The 24,072-nt window shown below is 38.5% G+C and overlaps 1 protein-coding gene across 1 annotated transcript in view; it reads right to left on the minus strand.

The window, feature by feature from the left end:
• Window positions 1-11,590: 11,590 nt before the first annotated feature.
• Dnajc10 (DnaJ heat shock protein family (Hsp40) member C10) overlaps window positions 11,591-24,072 on the minus strand; it is a 40,939-nt gene continuing 28,457 nt past the window's right edge. The window contains exons 16-23 of the mRNA XM_027420072.2: window positions 21,988-22,089; window positions 20,823-20,978; window positions 19,521-19,654; window positions 18,760-18,813; window positions 18,362-18,509; window positions 16,314-16,433; window positions 14,984-15,088; window positions 11,591-12,824 (exon numbers count right to left, since the gene is read on the minus strand). Of these exons, the coding sequence (XP_027275873.1) occupies window positions 12,813-12,824; window positions 14,984-15,088; window positions 16,314-16,433; window positions 18,362-18,509; window positions 18,760-18,813; window positions 19,521-19,654; window positions 20,823-20,978; window positions 21,988-22,089 (831 nt within the window). The 3' untranslated portion in view covers window positions 11,591-12,812. The remainder of the gene's footprint in view (window positions 12,825-14,983; window positions 15,089-16,313; window positions 16,434-18,361; window positions 18,510-18,759; window positions 18,814-19,520; window positions 19,655-20,822; window positions 20,979-21,987; window positions 22,090-24,072) is intronic.

Consider the following 24,072-nt stretch of genomic DNA (forward strand, 5'->3'; position numbering starts at 1 on the left):
CAGCAACATTATCACAGTGACTCAAAGAGGAACTGAAGTACCCAAATGTCAAGCAAAAGATGAATGGATAAACAGCATATGTTATATATACACATAACTGGCTGTTACTCCGCCTTTAAAAGGAACATTCCAGACAGGTGTTACATAGTAGGTATTCCAGACATTAAGAACATTGGGCTAAATGAAATAAAAGATCTGATTATGTGACTTCATTTCTAAATGCAATCTGGATTAGCTAAAATGATAGTTTTACACAATAGACATATAATAGCAATTTCCAGAAGCTGGAGCCTAAGAAAGATGACAGGCTGCTTAGTGGTGTTTCAGTTTTTCAGGATGAAATGATTATGGAGGGTTGGTCACCTCCATAATCAGAGATCCATAACAGTAGGATCTCTGTTAATGTTAAATAGCAACAGTTACCTCTGTGTGCTATGAGGAAAAATAAACATTTCTGTCACATGATCATGATGTCCCCAGAAGCTGTCCATTTCTGAAGACCAGTAAATACCTTTCAGTAAAAAAATTCTTTGGCTTACTCTGAAATAAAGATATGTGCAAGATTAAATACCCTCCTTTGTTTTCTGGAACTAAATAATAAACATGACCATCTCCTACAGAACTCATGATTACTGCCCATGCAGAAGTTTCCTTTTGAGAGAACTATTTCAGTTCCATTGTTACTTTCTAGCCATTTCCCAAATTTTATAACTTTCATTTATACTGTTTTATCCTAGTTTTCTCACTTATTTTTTAATGTGTGTGTATGTGTGTGTGTGTGTACATGAAATGTGTTGGGGAATGTGTGTCACAGGACATATGTGAATGGAGAGTAAGTTTGTGGAGTAGGCTCTCTACTTTCATCCTCATGTGGGTTCCTGGATGGGCAGCTGTTGGGCAGTATGCACCTTTAACCACTGAACTCTCTTGCTGGACCCTTGATTCTCTCAGTAATGCTTTCCAATGTCTGTCATGACCATTTCCGAGGTTACAGCATAAGAGAAGGCTTTAGTTTCTCTTCTTACTGTTATCATACAAATACCTAAATCTTAGGTATTTCTATCTTTTGCCTATTACAAGTCATTACAAATACACATTCAGTCCTGTGCCTATTTTATTAGTAACAAAGCTGGTTTGAATCTGAAATTGCTAATCACATGAATCTTGACCATAAAGACATGAACTGTCATCTGGGGCTTTGACAAATACCCTTTTGTTCTAAGCAAGGGTAGTAGATCATGGGTTTGTCATAAATGCTGGAGCAGTAAAAGCTATAAATTATTCAGAGCCTAGACCCTAGGGGAGTAACAGATAAGGAAATCAGGCCCACACTATTTTCTTATATAAAAACAGTTTTTAAAAGACTTACTTTATGTATATGAGTGCCTTGCCTGCATGTACATATGTCACATGTGCCTGGCACCCATGGAAAAGGTGACAGAAAGGGTGTGGATTCCCTAGAACTGGAGGTAGAGAAGGTTTGAGCCACCATGTAAGTGCTGGGGACTGAACTGAAGTCCTCTGCAAGAGCAGCAAGTGCTCTTAACCACTGAGTCATCTCCCTAGCCCCACCACACTCTTTCTTACACACATCCCGAGCCTGAAAAAGCAGAGACTGTGGAGATTAGGGTGTGAACGGCACGTTAGTACAGCCCAGCTTAGCATGCACAGCTCACCAAGTACATATTATCTGTAATAAGAGGTTTCGTCCATCACATGTGATCAGTTGAGCTAAAACTGACTTGGTGAAATATATACAATTGAAGGAGACACTAATGACTGACTGAAGATAGCTGTGTGTCTGTCACTCTCATCCCTAACTAGGATTCTTTTTCACTGATGAGATAATTTTCATGATAATTTTTTGTATGTAAAGTTCAGCATCATGTATTAGAATGTACCAGACAAATTCATATCCATGTAATATCAACATTTGCCAATAAAGTAACAAGAATTCCAAATGTGTCAGACAGAGTGATAGCAAATACTCCTCATTTTACACTTTTCTAACCCTACTGTCAATGTAAACATGAATATTTATGTCCAGACAAGTGATGTCTACTGCTTCTGCAAGTCAGATGTAGTTCTCCAAACTCTCCTGCTGAGGAGGCTGTGATCAAGTTTACTGAGTCACCACTGTCCTTGGCCCTCTCTGAGTGACTCACTGTCACCATGCAGTGTGAGGGAGAAATAAAGTTTTACTGTGGGAAGGTATGAGGATTCTAGGATTAATTTGCTAATGTAGCAAATTAATAGTGTATTATGATTAATAGATGAATAGAAAAATTGGAAAACCCCCAGGAAACTCACAGAAGAAATGATAATAACTAACAAGTGCATAAAATGATAGGCATATGGAAGCATCATTGAAATATTTTGACCAGTATAACGGACAATGTAGAAGATACTGGTACACTGAGTCTATGCTATTGGGTGAGTAAGAAAGGCCAGAGCCTTCTACTCCTGGTCTAAGCAGGAATTTTCTTACTCATCCTAGTCTGCTCAGGCTCCTGTTGCAGACACAAACAGGGTGGCTGATCAACAGCTGATGTTTGTTTCTCTGAGTTCTGAAGGATGGAAAGTTGAAGATCAAGGGATTGTTAGACATCTGATGAGGATTCATTGCCTGGTTTATTTCATAGATAGCAACTTTACATTGGGTCCCAGGCTAGCTTTCTGGTTCCACATCATGAGTTGTTCACCTCTCCAAACCCACCTCCTGATATCGTCACTTGGGGGTTAAGATTTCAAATGGATGAAACTGGTACTTGGGTGTCTGTGGGTGGGTGGTGTGGTGGGGGTGGTCACTGACTTTTAGACCACAGTTCCTAAAAATAGTGTCTAGGTCTTTGTAAAATCTGAAAACATTAAAGCAAAATATTCAGTAGTTGAATCTTCAATTTTCTCAGAAGCCAAAGGAATTTCTTCTTTACACCTCTGCATTGATTAGGACTTAGTTTATACCTCTAGCTTGGAGCAACAGGGCTCAGCTAAAAGTGTTTCTGGCCAAAGGTGTATCTAAACTTCTATAGCTCATAGCCAGGACATACAAATGAATCTTGAGAACTGATCTAGGCTCCTTAGAAATTTGAATTTAAGTAACATTAAGTAATGATGGAATCCAGGTTTAATGGTATGCACCTGTAATCCTAGCACTCAGGAGGCTGAGGAAGGAGGATTCTGAATTTGAGGCCAGCTTTCACTACATACTTGAAAAGGGAAAACATAAAAGTAAAAGGACTGATGAAATCTACTTATCACACAGGGCAAGAGTGAGGAAGACTGTCCTCTGTGGAATATGAAAGTCAAGAGAAATTGCGTTTAGAACACACAAAGTTCATGTGTGCATGCATAATCCATATCCAAGCCCATGAGTCCATCTCACACATCTATTATATGACTTTACCATTGTATGCATGGTGCCTTAGGATTAAGTTTGTTACCTGAAAAGTAGTATTTCCAATTCTGGAGAACTAGTTTAGATGCTGCATAACGTATAGAATTCCTTTAAGGGAAAAGTTCTAGTTTCTAGTATGTTATACTTTTATATGGAGATAGTACAAAAAGAATTACACACATACACACACACACACACACACACACACACACACACACACACACACACACACACACAGAGATGTGGGGAGAAGCCGAGATTCTGTACTGGAAAACCTGGGCTTTCTACTGCAGTGCAATAATCATTGATAGGTGGTTTTCAAATCCGGGGACTGGTGCTGCTGTTCACCATGTGGATTCTGCTGGGGACAGCAGAGGTCACCTTAGCTCCCTATGATGGTTCGCCCTGTCCTGAGTTGGTTGACTTTCCTTGGAGACAATGGTAGAAGCTCTGAGTCCCTGGACTAGAAAAGAAATCTAGTTGGTGGTTTGTGCTTGAGGCTTCAGTCTCAGGCTTCAATGGGGAACAGGGCTGTGATCCCCCAGTGCTTTCAGAGAAGACTAGCGATGAACTGCAAGGAGAGGGAAGTGAAGGAAGGGAGATCAGGCAAGCTGGCTCCTCACTCCAGACAAATCAATTTCCATGTGGTGACCTCCCTACTTCTTTTGTTTTGTTTCTGTTTTGTTTTTTTATTTTTTTTATTAGTTCAAATTAGGAACAAACTTGCTTCACATGTCAATCCTTTCTCCCTCTCCCACCTCTTCCCCTCCCCCCACCTAACCCCCATCCAATCCACCCTGCACTCCCCAGCAGGGTAGGGTCCTTGACAGGGCTCCCCAAAGTCCACTACATCATCCTGGGCTGGGCCTAGGCCCTCCCCCATGTGCCCAGGCTGAGAATGCATCCCTTCACGTGATATGGGCTCTCAAAGTCCCTTCTTACAGGGAAAAATACTGATCCACTACCAGAGGCCCCCTAGAGTTCAGAGGCCTCCTAATTGACATCCATGTTCAGGGGTCTGGATAGTCCTGTACTGGCCTCCTAGACAGCAGTCTGGGGTCCATGTGCTCCCCCTTGTACAAGCCAGCTGATTCTGTGGGTTTCACCAGCCTGGTACCGAACCCTTCAATCTTCATTCCTCCCTCTCTGCAACTAAGTTCCAGAGTTGAGTTCAATGTATATCTGTGGATGTCTGCCTCTGCTTCCATCAGCCACTGGATGAAGGCTCTAGGATGGCATAAAAAGTAGTCATCAATCAGTCTCATTATAGGAGAAGGGCATTTAGGTTATTCTCTCCACCATTGCCTAGATTGTCAGTTCTTGTCATCCTTGTAGGTCTCTGGAGATCTCCCTAGTGCCAGATCTCTCCTTGGACCTATAATGGCTACCTCTAATATGTTATCTTTCCCCCTGTTCTCCTCTATTCTTTCCCCAACTCAATATTTCTGCTCCTCCATTTCCTCATCTCCTCTCTTCTTCTCCTCCTCTCATTCTGTCAGTTCCTTCTCCCCTACCCTCATGCTCCCAATTAGCTCAGGTGTTCCTGCCCCTTCCCATTCCTGGGCTCCATGCATTTTTCCCTTAGAGTCCTTCTTGTTTCCTAGTTTCTTTGGTGAAGAGGATTGTAGGCTGGTAATCCTTTGCTCTATGACTAAAATTCATATATGAGTGAGTACATACCATGTTTGTCTTTTTGTGACTGGGTTACCTCACTCAGGATGGTTTCTTCTAGTTCCATCCATTTGCCTGCGGATTTCAAGATTTCATTGTTTTTTTTTTTTTTTCTGCTGAGTAGTACTCCATTGTATAAATGTACCACATTTTCTCTATTCATTCTTCAGTTGAAGAGCATCTAGGTTGCTTCCAGGTTGTGGCTATTAGACCTCCCTACTTCTAAGGTAATGAACTAATTTATTGGCACACGATTATTAATGCTTCATTCGCTTCCTCTTAAATTTTAATATTATGCATCTTACAATTAAAATTTAATAGAAAACCTTTGTTGTGGGATATTTCAAAGTAGCTCATTAACCCTTATCTGACACCTCTCTTCAGCACTTACATTTTAGAACAGCTGTCTCCATCCTCAGAATTACTTCTGACTTACCCCTACTCATTTTGTTTCCGCTATATTCTGGTTATTTTGGAGCAAATTTTGGACATTGTTATCATTCAAAGACAGTCAGTCCACTTAAAAATACTCCTATCAAACATCGCTTCCAATGTTCTTGTTTCTTTCCCACCTCTTCCCCCTCCCCTCTTCTTGGTCCTCTTCTTACCCTGCCTCCCTTTTTGAGGTCTACCCCAGGGCCCTGTGTCCGCTCAGTGACTATTGTACCCTCTGGCTGTCTTCAGCCTTTTCTTTGTTTTCTAATGTTTATTTATTTATTTATTTATTTTTTGTGCAAATCTAGGTTCAGAAGTCCACACACTACATTTGGCTGATCTGACACAAAATCCTCCTTTCTTGTTTCAAAAAATTTCTACATTCTTGATTTTTGGTTGTACATTTTTAAAAACATGTAATTTATCTACACAACTAACTGATGAAGTAGGCAAAATACTTTTTTTTCCCTCTTTCTTTCTCTCTCTTTTTTTTTTTTTTACTTAGCAAATTAGTCATGGTACAGAGAGATAAAGTAAGCAAAATTACCAAATTCACTCAGGAACTGGGTCACAGGACAGGAAATCCATTTTTTAGACCAATAGTTTTTGTTTTTGTTTTTGTTTTTTCCCAACTGAGAATAAGGTCTTTTGCTTATTAAAGTAGTATTAAGAATCACAGAGAATCTTGAAAAGCAGTATCAGTGAATTCTGATGAATGTTTTAAGATTTCGTGAAGTGATACATGAAACGAGGTGGTGTTCTTCATGAAGGGGAGCCTGCTGAGCTCCGAGGCATGTATAGCCTTCCACTCTACCTTAATCTGAGGGACCATGTGGTTTACGATGTATCGTTGCACTGTTCGTCATAGTACATCAGATACATCAGATCAACGACTTTATTGTGCTTTCAACGCCACTAGTCAATACCTGATCCAGAAAACAATGCGAACCAGGGGGTCTAGTTACACAGGACTGACTGACATAGAAAAGACATTTTCCCCCCTAGGTGGAATGAAGTCTCTGCTTACTTTTCACTGCCACCTACTGGTGCCTGATGTTTCTAATTAAAACCCTCAGGGCAGCCTGCCTGAGGGCCTTAGGAGAAAATACATTAACTGAGGTTTTTTTCAAAGGCTTCATAGACAAAGATACATATGTAACAAACACCTTAAAAACGGGGAGGCGAGGGCTACTAATGCAACAGGAACCATCAGTGATATATTTTTATTGTGACATTTGCACTTTTCTGGGCACAGCATTTTAATTATATACAAGGTATACATACAGTGCACTGTAGTGTAAATTAAGCAACAGGCTGCCACTGTTGATTGCCTGCCCTTTAGTGCCCTGAAGTATATTGCAGACTTAGAAGATAACATTTATTTTGTGGGTCTGCATGTGGGCATGCATGTGCCATGGCACACACAGAGAGGCCAGAAGGCAACTGAAGGGAGTCAGTTCTTTCCTTCCACCACGTGGGGCCTGGGGACTGGGCACAGTAGTTGGGTTTCACAGCAGGCATCTTTACTCCCCGAAGCCACTCACCAACTCTCTTGCTTTAACCCGGTTACTTTGCTAAAGAAACTACAGAAGCAACTACACTGCTGTTTGACCAGCCCTTATTTTACTTCGTCTGGGCCCCTGCCCTCCCTTTAGTTTACAGCGGCACAGTGGCCACTTGTGTTCTCCTGGAGTTCTTACTTTTCATGAACAACTGTGAGATGGTATTTTCCTGTGCCTCGCTTATTTCATGGAACACAATCAACTCCGGTTCTCCAAATGTTGCTGCCACAGACAGGTCTCCATTTTCCTTTTTAACAGCTGAAGGATGTCTCATGTGTGCCACAACACTTCTGTTTGTGATGACAGCCATTGGAACAGGTGTGTGTCCCTTGTGATCTTTGGTCTGGTTTGCACTTCATTAGTGAGGCTGAGCAAAAGAAATTTTTTTTTTTTTTTTACTTGTTGACTTCACAGACAGGTTACACTTCCATCCTTTATAATCTGGACATTAAGATCTTACTTAGATGAAGTTTGTACTTACATGTTCTATAAAGTTTTCTTGGAATTATTCCTTTACCATGCAGCTTTTTAGTGGAGTATAATTTCACCTATTTGTGCTTGTTCCTTTTGCATCTTAGTTACAAAATCATTCATATACCAAAGTGTTCCCTCTGCATTTCCCTACAATAATTACAAAATTTGAGGCTTTACATTTAGGTTTTTAATTGATTTTTGGTATGGAAAAAGGAAAGGATAGAATTCTGTACTTCTGTATGTGTATCCAATTTTTCTAGGATTTAAGGGAGACACTCTTCTCTCCACTGTATGTTCTTTAAGTCTTTGTTGAAAATTATCCACATTTAATTTCAGGGCCCTCTCTTTCACTGACCTGTCTGCCAGTTTTGTTGGTACAATGCTATTTTTATTACTATGATTTTACAGAGTATTTTGAAGTCAGGTTTTGTGGTATTTTTCCAGTTTTCTTCTTATCACTCTGGCTGTTTTATTTTTTCCATTTTGATATGGATTTTAGTATTTTGTTGTTCTGTTTCTGTGACTGATGAAGTATTTGTATTTAGACAGGACAGCTACTATCACATATGAAATTGTAATTTACCAAACAATTTTTATCACAGATGAATTATTAGCACAGTAACTTGTATTAAAATTAGAATACACTTCTAATTAAAATACACATGTATACCTGTGGGTGAGATCATGCTCTAAGCCCTGAATCTGCCAAGAATTATAAAGACATGGCTGGAGCACAGCGAGAATGAGTGCTACAGCCATGGGTACCATCCCCTGCGCTAAAAAATAGTAATGGCTGAGCCAGTGATAGATGTTAAAGAGGACATGGCTGCCTTTCTAAAGATGGCTACAAACAGGACAATGAATTGTTTCTAATTAAGATATTGTAAGCTTATTAAAAACAAGATCAATTCTAAAATGTGCCTTTTTTTTGTAGTAAAATACTTCTTTTATTTTGTACCTAATTTGATACAGGGTAAATTAAGTTTCCTAAGTCTTGATATGGTGATCTAGATTATGGGCCTTTTATCACAGTATTGAGTGACCTGAGACAGTGACTGGCTAAGGGTACAAACAAATCCCAGACAGTATCTTCAAGTAATACCCAGTGTTTACAGTAAGTCACATGAAATATTGCTGTTAAATGTCTGATAAATAACCCACTTTCCACCGCTGACAATGCAAGGCCAGATGTTTTATGAATTGTCTTTCTAAGCTCCCTGACATTATTCAACTGTGATGTGTGATTACATTTGTTTATTTTTAATCTAATGGCCTAATGGCCAGGAATAAATACTTTATATATAGAATCCTTTGCTGGTTATCTGGCTCCCAAACCACATCCTAGTTAATGCTACTAACAGTTGCTGATGTTGCCACCAAGAATTTGGTGTTTCTCCTTTTAATTTTCCTTTTACTTGATCATTGACATATAATATGCAATTAGTCAGTTATTTATAGCTAAAACATGCCTTTACTCACCTTTTCCAAAGTCTATACTTAGTTATTTTATAAAAATACCTGTTGAAATTAATCTTCAGAAAAGCAGCTGTGTTTGGAAGAGCACTATGTATAGTTCAACTAGTTCATGGTGGTTAACAATGAGGCCAAGCATTTCCAGGGTGACATGCTCCTAGGTAATGCAGTCAATGCAACTGAGTGACTGCCATAGTACTTCTGGGTCAGATACTGAAGCCAGGTTTGCTTTTGGCCACAGTTCTGGGTCATGACCTCCCCAACAAATCTATCCAGTTATTTGCAAGAAAGCTCAAGACAGAATCTCAGTAAAATACAGTTTGAAGTTGAGTGTACACTCGTGCCAGACATGTGATAGCCAGAGGCTGAGGTCAGGGGGTTTCCTCCATTGCTCTTGATCTTCCTTTTGAGACAGGGTGTCTCTCAGGACCTGGCGCTCAATTCAGCTGGATGGGCTGCCAGCAAGTTCCAGGGTTCTGCCACCACCAAGATTACAAGTGTATACCAATGCACCAAGGTTTTAATACATGGGTGTCAGGAATCTGAACTCAGCTCCTTGTTTGTGTGGCAAGCACTTTACTGAGTCATTTCTCTAGCTTGTTTTTTTTTTTTTTTTTTTTAAACTTAGTTTTTGAATGTTTTGCCTGCAGATATTAGTGTGTATCTTGGACGCGCTGGTGTCCAAGAGGTCAAAAGAGAGTACTGAATACCCTGGAACCGGAATTGCACAGTTGTGAGCTGCTTCATGGGTGCTAGGAATCGAACCCAGGTTCCTCTAGAATAGCAGAGCTAAGCCATTCTCCAGCCTCTGCTTTTAGGATTTTGAAGAGTATCACATGCAGCCCTGGCTTAGAACTCATTATGTAGACCTAAATGGCTTTGAACTCATGGCAATCCTCTTGCCTCCTGAGTGCTGGGATTACAGGCAAACACAACTATGCCTGGCCAAGCCCAGTGTTTTAACAAAAAGATTTGGGCCAGTAAATTTTCATGCACATTCTAAGTATAAACATACTTACTTGGTCTAAATTTTACCACATAAAAGCACAAGCTTACTCACTAAACAAACTTGGGTGCATTTTCAGAATTTCAGAATGTGTAATGGGTCGATTCTCACTTTCAGAATTAACATTGCTGTGCAGGTATTTGGGAAAATTCAAGATACATCCTCTCACACTTTGTACTGTTTCTAGGTCAGGATGGAATGAACTTGACTTAATTTAGACACGTACTTAGCTTTGCTGGCAGACTTAAAGGACCAAGAGTAGATTGCCGTATACCGTTGCACTATCCTCTCATTAAATTCTTTGCCATTACGAATCATCAAAGACTGTTCCTTAAGAAACAGCATATCTTTTAAACAATTGCATGTCCAAGAAATTCCTACTGAGTGAGAACTGTAGGGAAAAAACTAATTTAAACTTCAGAATAATTATCACACAATTATCACTTCATTTGTTCTATGTATTAAGTCTTAAAATCTCATGTGCATATGTACAGGCGCATGCATGCCATAGCATTCCTGTTCAGAGCAGAGGAGAGCCTTGAACATTTGTTTGTGCCTTCTGCTTTGTTTTGAGACAGTGTTGCTTGCCTTCCAGTCTCACACAGGAATGCTGGATATCATAAGTACACTTCCACCTCATCTGGCTTTAGCAGGGTTCTCAGGTCCTTAAATTTGAGTGGCCAAGTGCTTTACCCAATGAGCCATCTCCCCAGCCCCTATAGTGATACAGTCTTGAATAAAATGATATTAATAACCCAAGTGCCCGAAAGACAGATTCTAACTGGCTGTACACAGTCTGCCTAACAGAATTTGCTCTGGTACGCTAGGATGAGAATGGTGTTCCTGAGGGAAACAGCACTCTACATGTGGTGCTCCTCAGAGGTATTCTCACTCAAACATCAATCTGCCAGCCAGTTTTGGAAGATCCAGCAGCACTGTTAAGAGTGTATAACATGAACTCAAGGTGATGTCCAGCAGGTACTAGTTGCAGCAGACATGCCATAAGTATACAGTTTAAACAACAACAAAAAAATGGTTGCTGTTTAATTTACTGCCTATAAAATGTTTACCAACTAGTATAGGCAGTAGTTGCAGGCAGTAATCTAAGTACCTATCCACTATTTATAGTTTGTGACAGGAGAGGAGCCTATAGGCTCTCTTGTACATCTGTTGCCCAGTACAGCAGTATGCTCCCAACTAGTACATTAGTATTCTTTTACTAAGTAAGACTTCATTAGGCATCCATTTGGGGAATTTCACATAAACAAGCCATTTAAAAAGAAATTCTAGGCTTTCAAAGTGCAATATATGAAAAGATTTTGCCATTATTAGTCATGATTCAAGAAGTTGGTTAGGAACGGTAACTGCATTGTGTGCTCACATATACAAAACAGGATCTGAGTCTGGGAGTTGAGTAAAAAAACACAGGAGAATCTGAATGGGTTACAGTTGAAAAGAAGGGGCACTGATTTCCCATATATCATAACCTAGGACATAACCTTTATGAAGACAGACTAGGGAGTATGATAAGGTGATAAAAAATCTTCCAAACAACAATGATTTTCAAAAGAATTTTAGAAAAATCATTTGTCTTTATTCACTGGTGTCCTTTGACCATCTCACACACTATGAGAGAATCAAACTGTAGGTCACTCTGCTTTTTGAGTTGCAGGAGAAACCCTGTGACCCTTTGAGTTCAAACAATTGACAAATGGGAAGAGTCCATCATGTGCTTGATTTTAGTAAAAACAACTTCAGGTGTTATGGCAATACTTTACCCAAAAGATAGTGTTTGACAAGAATAGTTGATAACCGTATCATCATGAGCCACATTAAAATAAATCTAAAATTATTATTCCTATTTGAATTGTGAAGACTGGACAGGAGTAAAAGTCATAGAAATATGGGAAAAAAAAAAAAAAAAAACCAAAGCAATGTGAATGTTCAAAACAGAGAACCCAGAAGGCAAATGTGTAAATATTAGGAAGACATTTGAAACAAAACAAACAAAACCATCAGTAGGAATATACTTATGAAAGCAAACAAGATCGGGTGCCCATTAAGACATGGGGCTCTAGGAACTTCTATCTGTGACTCCTACACTGTCCATTTAATTGTTGTAAATACTTTTCCTTACTTTGTTCTAGAGATCATAGTTTACAAGATTTTTACATTCACTGTTATGATAAGTTAAGAACATCTCTTCAACTCTTACAAGAAAACAAAAGAACCTCTGTATATATACTAGTATAGAGTATGAAAAATGGGTGCATTTTTATTTTGCCATATTGTGAAAGTAGTCAAAATAAAATATATGGTCAGAGGCAGAGTTTTTAGAAGGGGTGACTGAAAACCAAGTCACTTTCTTTCAGGTCCATCATAAAATTACAAAAACCCAAATCCACTTTGTACAGTATGAGGCTAACAGACCCACATGTAGAGCCAGGTGTCCAAACATCAGTTCTGGTAGTCAGCAAACTAGTCCCTGGACTGGACTTGGCCTAGGGAGTATTTCTGTATGGCCCTGAGCTAAGAATGGCATCTGTATTTCTAAAAGGATTAACAACAACAAGGAACCATATGTGGCCTCCAGGCTCAGATGGCAATGCCAGGCTCTCAACAGGAAGTGTCTACAGAAGGCAGCATCACACAGGTGCTCAGTCTGCACAGGACAACTGCAAGGCCGAGGTCACGTGCATCTGTTTCCTCAAGAGCATCTTAATGTTTGGAAAACGGATCTTCTGATGTCATTTTCCAGATTCCTTTTTATTACAGTATCTTTTCTTCAACATCATCAGAGCTCATCCTGTATCAATGTAAAGGTGATTAACAGAGAAAGTTATTACAAGCTAATCAATATTTTACTTTCTTACAAATACTCAATGTTCTTACTGAATGTAGTATTACACAAAACACTCCCTGCTTAATTAACAATGGAAATGTCATAGTTCTTGCCTGCACACAGTAGGTATTGGAATTAAGAGTATCATACTCTCTAAGTGTGATGGTTAGTTGTGACAGATGTGATCCTGTCAACTTGACAGACCCTAGAATCACCCAGAGAGAAGCTTCTGTGAATGCCCATGGGGGTTATCACGATTCCATGACTGGGATGGGGAGACCTTCCCACTGTGACAGTGTCATTTCCTAGCAGGGACGCTGGATGTGTAAGATGGAGAAGGGCACTGAGGAGTAGCGTGCATTCATCACTGTTCCCTGACTGGCTATGATGTGATCAGCTGCTCCAAGCCCCTGCCCGCATGCCTTTCCCACTAGGGTGGATGGACTGTCACTGTACTGTGAGTCAGAGTAACTTTTTTAAAACCTAAGTTGCTTTTGTCAGAGTATTTTATCACAGCAACAGTGAAGAAACTAAGACACTAAATGATATCTAGTATGTTCTTTATCTTAATTTCAGTTATGGTATTTTGGTTTATGAGTAATAATGAATTTTAAAATATTTAACTAGCTGGGTTGTTGTGGCACACACCTTTAATACCAGCACTCAGGAGGCAGAGGCAGGTAGACCTCTGTGAATCTGAGGCCAGCCTGGTCTATAGAGTGAGTTTCAGGACAGGCTCTAAAGCTACTGAGAAACCTTGTCTCGAAAAACCAAAAATAAAATATTTAACATAGTAAAAATCCTGTTCTAAAATAACTTGAAAAAATTAAAAATAACCAAATCATTAGCAATGTTCACTCAAGACACTAAGAAGACATGGATTCACATCTCTTCTCCCCTTAGATGTGGATAACATGTTGGGGCTAACACGGTAGGCTCTATAAGTCTTTTCCCACTTAGGTCTCCAGTTAACTGCCACACAGAACTTGGTTCCACAAAGCCTGACCCTCTCCAGAGGCTGTGTGTACCTGTTCTGTTCTTCCTCCGGTGTTAGGAAGAACAGACTATATACATATATATACATATATATGACTATATTAGATCCTACTCATAGCAACCAACACTCACAGCGTCTGCTTCTCAGAGCAGACTCAAAGGACATCAAACAAATTGGCCAGAAGAGAGCAACAGGCAAACTGCAGTTTGGATGGGCAAACACAAACTTAGGAGCAAGGGATTATGGTATAATACCCTTTCCCCCTATACCAAGCACAAAAGAAACTTTGCTATCTAAAATATATTGAAGTCTTATTTACTGCTAATAATCCAATATATTATTTACACTAAACAACATTTAAATAACTACTAGCCATATCACTATTTTTAATAACATTACTGTATAACTTTCTTTATAAAAAAATTATTTTAGAGACAGGACTTTACTACTGGCTGGCTTGGAACTTACTATGTAGACCAGGCTAGCCTCAAGCTCAGAGATCTGCCTGTTTCTGCCTAAGTGCTGAGATTAAAGGTGTATACCAAGAAGCCCAGCATGCATAGTTCACAATGAAAGTTCAGTGGTATACTCAGGAGTTATACCCCCATTTTCAGAACATTTTCTGCACTTCAAAACCAAACTCCTTACTCTTAGAAAGCCATTGCAATTTCTACTCTCACCCTGCTGTGCCAACCCTAATCTGCTTTTTAACCATTCTACATATACAGAACCATATAATATGTGGCTTCATTCAAGTAAGCATGCTTTCAAAATTCACCATGTAGCATGGATGCATTCTTCATTTTTATGTTAACAAGACTACTACACAGATATGCCACATTCTGCTTATCCAGTCTCTTTGTAGGTGACTTATCTTTCCCTATTTTGGTGTATGAGTGATGTTGTTATGTACATTGGAGTCCAAGTTTTTTATGGAACAAATTTGGTCATTTTCTTGTTAAATGATGAATATACAAATTTCCAAGCATTTCATTATCTAGAGGATATAATCTTGGCTGTCATATTTCTCCAAAGTGGAAATGTTTTGAATGTTCATTTCTTCATGGAATGCATACTAAGAATACACCTTGGCAAACTGCCATTCACTTGTAGGCCTGGCTCTTACCTTATTTCTCTTTCCTTGGCTTTGGAGAGTTTCCAATTTTCCATAAATTAAGGCAGCAATAGTTTTTGCATCTCTGGAATTTATTTGCTCTTCCCAAATACTTTTCTAAAATTAAAAACACTCATGTTATCTTTTAAGTACTTAAATCAAAACATGACATTTCCACACAAGAAGCTTGCCTACTTACGCCTTAACATTATTTTGTTCCAAAGTTGTTTGAAATTCAAGTTTCAAGTACATAATGCTGCAAAAGCAGTTAGCCCAGACTCATATGAGCAACATTATGGAAACACAAAAACGATTTCTAGGAAAAACGCTTCACTGATCTCAAAGACTTTTATTTGGTGGGTGTATATATACAGAAGACTGACCTGAGGAGGGTGAGTGTTTAGCTTTCAGTTCTACAAAGTAAAAACCACGAAGACAAAGACAAGTGTTCCATCAAGCTCGCATCCTAGTTCATTAATTTCTTACACCGTAACAACAGGAAAAAAAAATGTGCCTTCACTTGTTTAAAAAGGGATAAGTAGCCTTGCTAAAATATCACAGTTCTGTTAAAACCACCTTCCTGTAGCTAGGAAGAGTGATATGTGGTTTCAGTTTTGTCAGGTGAAAGATGCCAACTTTTGAGCCAGTGATCACAGACTTTGGTTTGTTGAGATTTTGGTAGAGCTTTATTTTCTTCGACTGAAAACCTAACACAGTTAGGCACTGTGGTGCATGTCTTTGATCCCAATACTCAGAGGCAGGTGGATCTCTGAGTCCAAAGCCAGCCTGGCCTACAAAGCGAGTTACCTAACGCAGAAATTAAACCAAACTGACAAAGAAGAAAAAGCATACTGGTAATAGTGTCCCAAAACAATTATAACCAAAGCAAAGGAGTATTTGCTTAGTTAATATTCCTCAAAAAAGGCTCAGTTCTAAGGCTATTTCAAAAGCATTATCAAATAGTTTCCTTCAATTCTTTTTTTCTTGGAAGGGAACATGTTAAAAAAAAAAAAAGCAACCAATATATTAAAAACTAGGAAATATAGAACTTCACAAAATAATGACTTTGAATGCTACAGCCCAGAGACAACACATATTAATGTCTGGCTGGGTTTCTTCCTACTCCTAGAGCACCAGGTCTGTAAGGCAACTGAAAGCACGCAGACCAGCAAACCCTGAAAGATCCCACCATCCATCGCAAAAGAAGATGTCTCAGTACGTAAGTACTTTTACAAGATGAAGGGAGAAACCGGAGAACCAGAAGCTAGAAAAAATTGTCTCCCACACATCATTCTGAGCTTGGTCTGCTAAAGCAAGGCAAGGAGCAAAAGCCTGTACATACCTTTGTTCTTTCATAGCGGTAAAATTTAACACTTGGGTAGGCTTTGATGCCAGCTTTCTGGCATGTCTGGGGGTAAGCCTGGCAGTCCACTTTCCCAGCTTTCACTTTTCCTTTGATCATCTGAAAAACAACAAAAAATATCCCCAGATCTCAACATTTTATCTTTGGCATAAACTATTTTGGCAATTATATATCCAACATAACATATTTCAGATCTTCATATATTTAAGGATTTGTTTTGTTTAAACTCAGTTTAATTCTTCCCATTCAAATGAGATTGTTTCTACTTTTCCAAGCTCTTTAAGCTTCCCATTAGTTGCCATCTGTCTGACATAAAGTCTTTTCTCAGGAGCACCTTGAGGCTTTAACCATGACCCCCTTACCTCCTCCCAGCCACCTCACTTAGCCCACCACAACCAAACATCTGTCTTTAATCCTCATTGGCATTCTTTGTGTAGTGCATGGCTGCTCATACCATCTAAACCACCTAGGTCAGATGGCACTTTCTATATCGTCAAGGTCAACTCTTCCTCTTTTCCATACATTGCAGATGATCACAAAGGGGTCTCCTCTCAGTACCAGCACGCACACTGCCATCTGCCTTTTCATCCCTCCATCAGGATTTATGTGTGATGTACTCGCAACTAATTTCCGTTATTATCATTCCCAACACTGGAACAGCTTTATGTAGTGAAATGGTGTTTGTAAACTAACAAATAAAGCTTGCCTGAAGATCAGAATGCAGAGCTAAGCCACTAGTTAGCCATAGAGGACAGGAAGTAGTGGCCATACCTTTAATCCCAGCACCTGGGAGACAGAGGCAGATGGATCTCTGTGAGTTCAAGGCCACCCTGGGCTACATGAGAGTACATCAGTCTAAAAGAGAAACAGAGTTCTTTGATCCCAGCACTTGGGATGACACACCTTTAATCCTGGAGAGGAATATAAGACAGGAGCTCAGTGCAGTGGAGGCTGAGGATTCGTGGAGCCAGGATCGCCCTTTCAGTCTGAGGCAGAGGTGACAGCTAGTGGCTGCCTGCTTTGCTTCTCTGATCTTCAGCTTTAACCCCAGTCTCTCTCTCTGGGTTTTTATTATTTGTGCTACAGCTTTAAGGCCACAGTGACTTCCTTGATCCAACCAATAGACACTTTCTGGACTTCTTCATCTTTATGTGTGCTGCTGTCCACACTACCTCTTGACTTTCCTGACTTTACTTACAGTTCCCCAGCCCCACCCTTTTCCAGCACAGGGATCTCCTTCTTTACCTTGAGGTTAGTACATGCCATCAGAGCACCATCTTTGGGTATTCTCACTATCAATAGCCCTCAGTGAATATGAATCAATGCAGATGAATCTTCCCTCAATTTGGTAATCCACTCTACTGGACTGCTCTTTGTGAATGCCTCTAAGTACCTCAAACACAAGCTATCTGCAATTCAATTTTTCCCTTTGTGGTCATTCAAGACCAAAGCTAGCCATGCCCTCAGTTCCTGTCACTTCACCTGTCTACTTCACACATAAAGTTCTGCTTGTCCTCGCAGCTTTCATGCATCTCCCTTCTTTCCATCACCACTGTCCTATATGATTTATGCCACCCTCTCCAGCTCTGGGACAATGACAGTGTCTCCCTTGTCTCTGGTTTGAGGCCTATAGCTACTAGAGTAAACACAAGCAGGGAGACCAACTTAGGTTAGCAGTACAATTATAGGATGACAGTGTGTATACACATAAGCACACACACTCAAGGACTCTTGTAGTTTGTCATTAAATGCTTTTAATACTGGTACTCAGGAGGCAAAGGCAGGCAGATCTCTGAGTCTGAGGCTAGCCTAGTCTACATAGGGAATTCCAGGTTAGCAGTGTTATAAAGAGAAACCTGTCTCAAGAAAGACAGATTACAGTTATATGGACAGATTTTTTTTTTTTTAAATTGAGAGATAATATTTAAGAACTAAATTAAGATTTCATATACAATGTTCTAACCAATTATTAAAACATGCATGTGAGTAAAATTTATTTATTTAACTAACTAGACAACAATACTTACCCTAGCCAAGAGTTCAAACTCTGGAGCAAAATTTTGGCAAGGTCCACACCAAGGAGCATAGAAATCAACCACCCAGTGAGTCTTCCCTTCTAAAACTTTGTCGTTGAAAGTCTGAGGCGTTAAATCTATGGACGCTTGGGGTAAAAATCTGCAGTAAGGGGACCAAACATCGTTTCTCATTACACAAAAGCAAAGCAAGCATTCTATGGCGAAACCATAAGCATTCCCGAGTTAAAGATAAGGATAGTGATGGAAAGAAGCTTGCTTCTACCTTCATGAGCATTATTCTTTCTAAGTATATTAAATGCTAGAATCCTAACTCATAGAAAGCTATGCATATGAGAAGATAAACAGCTTAGAGTCAGTGTTATTCAACAATATACCTTATAATTACTCACCCGAGACCCCAGCTTCTCAGAGAATAAGCATCCCTATTCCAGCCATTGTAACTACTGAAAGAAGGAAAAATAGAAGTTGTAAATAGTATTATCTTATTACTTGATATGATCAAGAAACAAACTTATTGTAGCAGTTAAAAAAAATAAGCTTGACTGGTTAATGTCACTTAGTGTCTCTTTCCACATTAAGAAATTAATGTAATTAATTAAGAGTTACATGACTTCAAATATATTTTTCATGAGTCTTTTTATCCACACCCCCGTCCCATAGTTCCCAAGAATTAACCCATTCTTTTATTTTTTCAAAAAGAAACTCATGGCTCAAAATTTCACTTCTTAATCATCATCATCATTTTTTTTTTTTTTTAAATACCTACATAGTATAGAATGGGTGGACATTAGGGCAGTCCTGGGTTCAAGTCTCAGACCCTAACCCTAGCAGGTAGCTACAGAGTCTGGTGTGGTTAGTTCCTTCTCTGCATCAGTAGGGGGACATGACTCCTCCCCACCAAAAGTAAAGACTAGTGCAAACCATGCAGGACAGGGTAGAACAGGGCCTTTAAGGACTTAGTAAACACTAGTTCTTCCTCTCACAGCATCTTGACTATAACTTAACTAGTTTTACTGTTCAGTTCCCTCATCATCATCTGAGGGCTGACCCAGTGGTGGCCTCACAATATGTATATGTTGGACTAACTTAAATACTAATTGTATAACCAAGGGATTGTAACAGATGTCTTCAAATTTGAGAGAATACTTACTGATACTGATAAGCTTTATTTGACTTTTGGGGATAAAATCTTATCTCCGGATATCTTTGAACATTTTCTTGGGTACAAAAAGAATGATACTGTTGGCAGTCCACACTGCCTACATTGATCAGTCCAGTTAATGTCTACAAAAGAACAAAAGTCAATACATGGGCCAATGATTGAAATACAATTATCTCTAACTTTAAAGTAAAAAAAATTATGTGTATGAATATTTTGCTTATATTTTGTGCACCATGTGTGTGCACTGCCCTTGGAGGCTAGAAGAGGGCACTGGAACCCTTGGATCTGGAATTAAAGATGGATGAGAGTGCTGAGTTGTCTGCAAGAACAGCCAGTGCTTCTAACTGATGAGGCAACTCTACAGCCCTCACAACAACATTTGTATGTGTTAAATAGTCATTGTGAAAATAGTCATTGTATTTTATTATTGGTCAGTGTCACAGGAACAATATGGGTAAAGATTTAAACTAATGAATTTGAGCACTATAATATTGTAATTATGAACTTTCCATAGTTACTGAAGATGAAATAACTGGCTCATTTGCCATGTGGGAAAATATGCACTTCAAAAATTCAATGTTAGTAACCAAAATATAATCTAGTATTTAAAAAAAATTTTTTTTTCTAATTCAAGTAAGCACTGTCTCTGACTCACATTCAAAATTTTTATCAAAAGAGAAAAAAAATACATAATCTTAAATGTTAGGATACAATAACTCTCTTTACTTCTGAGTTTATTTTGATCTGAGGGATAAATATAAACTATTAATTTCATTTTCCATTCTAGTATTTAAATAATTTGCTTTTATTCATTTTCTAACACTGCATGCAGGAAATTTATATAAATGTTTTACTGTTTGAGCTTATTTTCTGTTTTATTTAGCTTTTGCTTGTTTGTTATGTAGACTGAGCCAAGAGCTTTGTGATCCTCTGGTCTCAGCCTTCTGAATGCCTGTATTATTGCTATGCACCACCTACCTACTGACTATGGCTGGCTATTTTTAAGACCCACAATATTGTGGGCAAACAGTTATTTTTAAACTCTAAACATAAAATGATGGAAAAATTTAAACAGGAAATGTAGATGACCTTAGGGCTAACACTGGCAATATCTGGGTCAGAAGTGTGTTAGATGGTTCACTCAGTAGGCAGGGATAGTGGTGGGGTCTCAATGATTCAATCAGGTCTATGTAAATTATTTAGTTATAGGTTTATCACCTTGGTTTCAAAATAACTACTGACGAAACATTCTCAGGAAGTATAACATTTAAGTAAGCTATTTTACTGTACCCGGGCCATTCGTTTCCATTCTGGCATTAAGACCTGACAGGGATGACACCACGGAGAATAGAAATCAACCATCCAGACTTCGTCATGCTTTCTCTGTTTAACTAGTTCATTGAAAGTGGTGGGTGTAAGAGAGACCACTGAAGGGTTTCTGAGATCCTAAAAAATAAAAATAAAGATACTATTATTATACATACCAAGTTTTTCATGTACTTCTGGAAAGTTGTTGGGGTTTGTCATTTTGAAAGTTCCTATTTTCGAGAAACCAAAAGACACTTAAGGATATTTAAAAGAAATCTATCATGAATTGCTTTAAAAAATGAATTACCAAATTTATTAAGTTTGGATTTTGCCAATCAATTTTCTTAAGAGACATATTTTCATATTAGCATTGAAATCACTGTAAACTGGGAAAAGAGTTATTTTGGAGATTACAGGTAGAACATATAATCAAGTTCTAGGAGTAATCCGCATACCTACACAGGCCACACATATCTGTCATGCTATCAGAAACGATATGTTTAGAAATAACAATTTAATTACTAACATAAGGCCTACTACTATTATTTTCGATATTTAAATGTAGGAGCTATACACCTTTCTTGAAATTGTATATTCCAAATACAGTTTTAACAGAGCCTCAGCTTGTATTATACTAACACATTAGCTTCACTAGGACAGCAATCAAAACAACACAACCCAACACATTACTTTGGAGGAGGACAAATAGGACAGAGCAGAATGGACACTAGTGGACAATATGCTACAAGTTTTCATTTCTCCAGAAGCCCCTGTAATTATTCAATCAAGACAGAATGAAAACCAAGGAGATGCTGTGGTTGCAGCACTTCCAAGCTAACAATGGGAAAGCTTTGTGCAGGATGCCTGGCCTTGATGCTAAGGATGAGGACTTCTGCATTGGGAGAAAACAGGCAAAGGGTGACAGGCTTCATAGAAATTATATTTCTTATATTCAATAGAAGGTCTCTATATAGAAGACACCACAGTAGGTAACAACAACAACAACAACAACAACAACAACCAAGGCTTACAAAAAGAATTCTTTTCAAAACAACCTTCTGGCACAAAAAGAGTAAGTCCAATACAGTTATGCAAAGTATACACAAAAGCAGAAAAATTTCTAGCTAGAGTTTCTAATTTAAAATACCTCTATGAACTCCAGGATTTGTTCTGCAGAGTGGTGTCCTTCATACTCATGTATACTGGACTGGTTGAATACCACTGTTGTTGGATAAGCTTGAATGTTATACTGTAAGAAAGAAGAAATTCATTTGTTTTACCCGTTTGTTTCAATTTTGTGCAAATTTTTTAGATATGTTTATTTTTTGTTTTATGTGTGTGGTTGTTTTGGCTGAATGTATGTATATGCACCATGTGCTTCTTGGTGCTTCAGGAAGTCAGAAGGGGGTGTCTGATCTCTTAGAACTGGATTTACAGATAGCTGTTTTCACCATGTGGGTGCAGGGAACAGAACTTGGGTTCTCTGTAAGAGCAACAAATGCTCTTAACTGCTAAGCCATGTCTCTAACACCCTTAAACAAGACTGGAAAAATCTACTGCTATCTTCTTGGTGGATGAAGAATGTTAGGTTAGACAAATTTAACAAATGCATTAAAGCTTGTGCTGATGAATAGCTAATCATTATTTATTAAAGTCCAAAGGCACCACAACTTGGGAAGTGAGCCAGAGTAATTGATTAATACGCATTTCATCTTTTTGCTCTCTTCGAACTAGGAGGGAAGAGGCCGTGAAAAGACATTATCAGTCACTTTTTTAAATGACAGTACTGTAATCATCCTAGAGAGCGATGCTCAGCAACATAAAGTATCAAGAATAAATGAACACAACTATATTTTATATCAAAGATTTATAAGTCATGTACTAAGAAATGATCATTTTTTAATTCCCTCCTCACAGTTAACATGGGTATCAGCCCTGGAAGCATTGTGTAGTTTTTAAAGTTACAAAGTGACTCCCTGTTTATGGATGTGTGATCTGCAGTAGCTGACCTATAGGTCCTAACATTGATAAGAGCTCATTAGGAAATAGAAAATTTAAGATTCATAATTCTAGAAAAATTAGCAACATTATGAAGTTTTGAAAATGTTTTCAAAGAATTATTAGGCTAAGAGACTGGCTAAAACTTTACAAGCCCATGTTGTCTGCTGAGCTCTAGCCACACACAATCTCATTCATCCCTCAGAACAATTGTTAATAATACAAACTACTTTATAGACCAGGTCACTGAGCCATTGAAGACTAAGTACTTGTTCATGGGAAGCAAGTGGAGGATGGGCATTCGTGGTGAATCCTGGCTTACTTCAGGTGAGTGTGATGCTGTATTTTTAGTTCTTACACTTTCCTTAATTGAGATACTTGAGATAGTTGAGATACTTGTCAAGGGGATAAAGAACTACTATTACTCCATGATGATTTTGTACCTTTGGTTGGCATCTACTTTCCAAATCACAAAAGGACATGAGACACCACTGGCTCTCTTTATTTAATTCCTTAGAAGTCCCCTCCCTCCAACTTTAACTTCAAACATATTGAAACTAAGAGAATAACCTCATAAACACCTACATATTTCCTCTTACTTTTAATGATTAATAGTTTTTGGACATTCTGGCTTGTTGTTGACACTGTCTTCCTCAGCCCCATCCTCCCTAATCTGCTGAAATTAGCAGGTCCAATCAGCTGTTATTTTAAACTTCACTACATGTACATTATCTTAAGCAGCACACTGTATTGTTTTGAATTTTTAAAGACTTTTCTCTGATTTTTATCACACTTAACTGTTGCTATGTAATCTGCTTTTTTCATTTTATAATTGAGTTTTTTAGGATTTACTCAAATTGGTAAAGATTTCTTTTTCAGTGCCAGGGTTTTGAAGCCAGGAATTAAAGCATTCGAGGCAAGTGTCGTTAACATTGAGCTACATCCCTAGCCTGGCTTATCCATTCACTATAACATTTCTGAATATTGTTACATTTCTAAATTTTTGTCAATTAAATGGGTAGGGAAAATATCAAAATTTTGATGTAATTTGTATTTTCTTAACTAGTGAAGTCAAATATTTACATTCTTCTATTATGTATTTAAAAACCAGCCTTCCAATTCCTTGCCTCTTTTCCTGTAACATTTTAGTTTTTGAATTAAAGCATTTGTATTATAGAAAGAAAATAAACTACTATGTTTTCATATAGCTATGATCATCATTCACTCATGGCTA

The sequence above is a fragment of the Cricetulus griseus genome, chromosome 6, assembly GCF_003668045.3.
Source record: "Cricetulus griseus strain 17A/GY chromosome 6, alternate assembly CriGri-PICRH-1.0, whole genome shotgun sequence".
In the NCBI taxonomy this organism is placed as follows: Eukaryota; Metazoa; Chordata; class Mammalia; order Rodentia; family Cricetidae; genus Cricetulus; species Cricetulus griseus.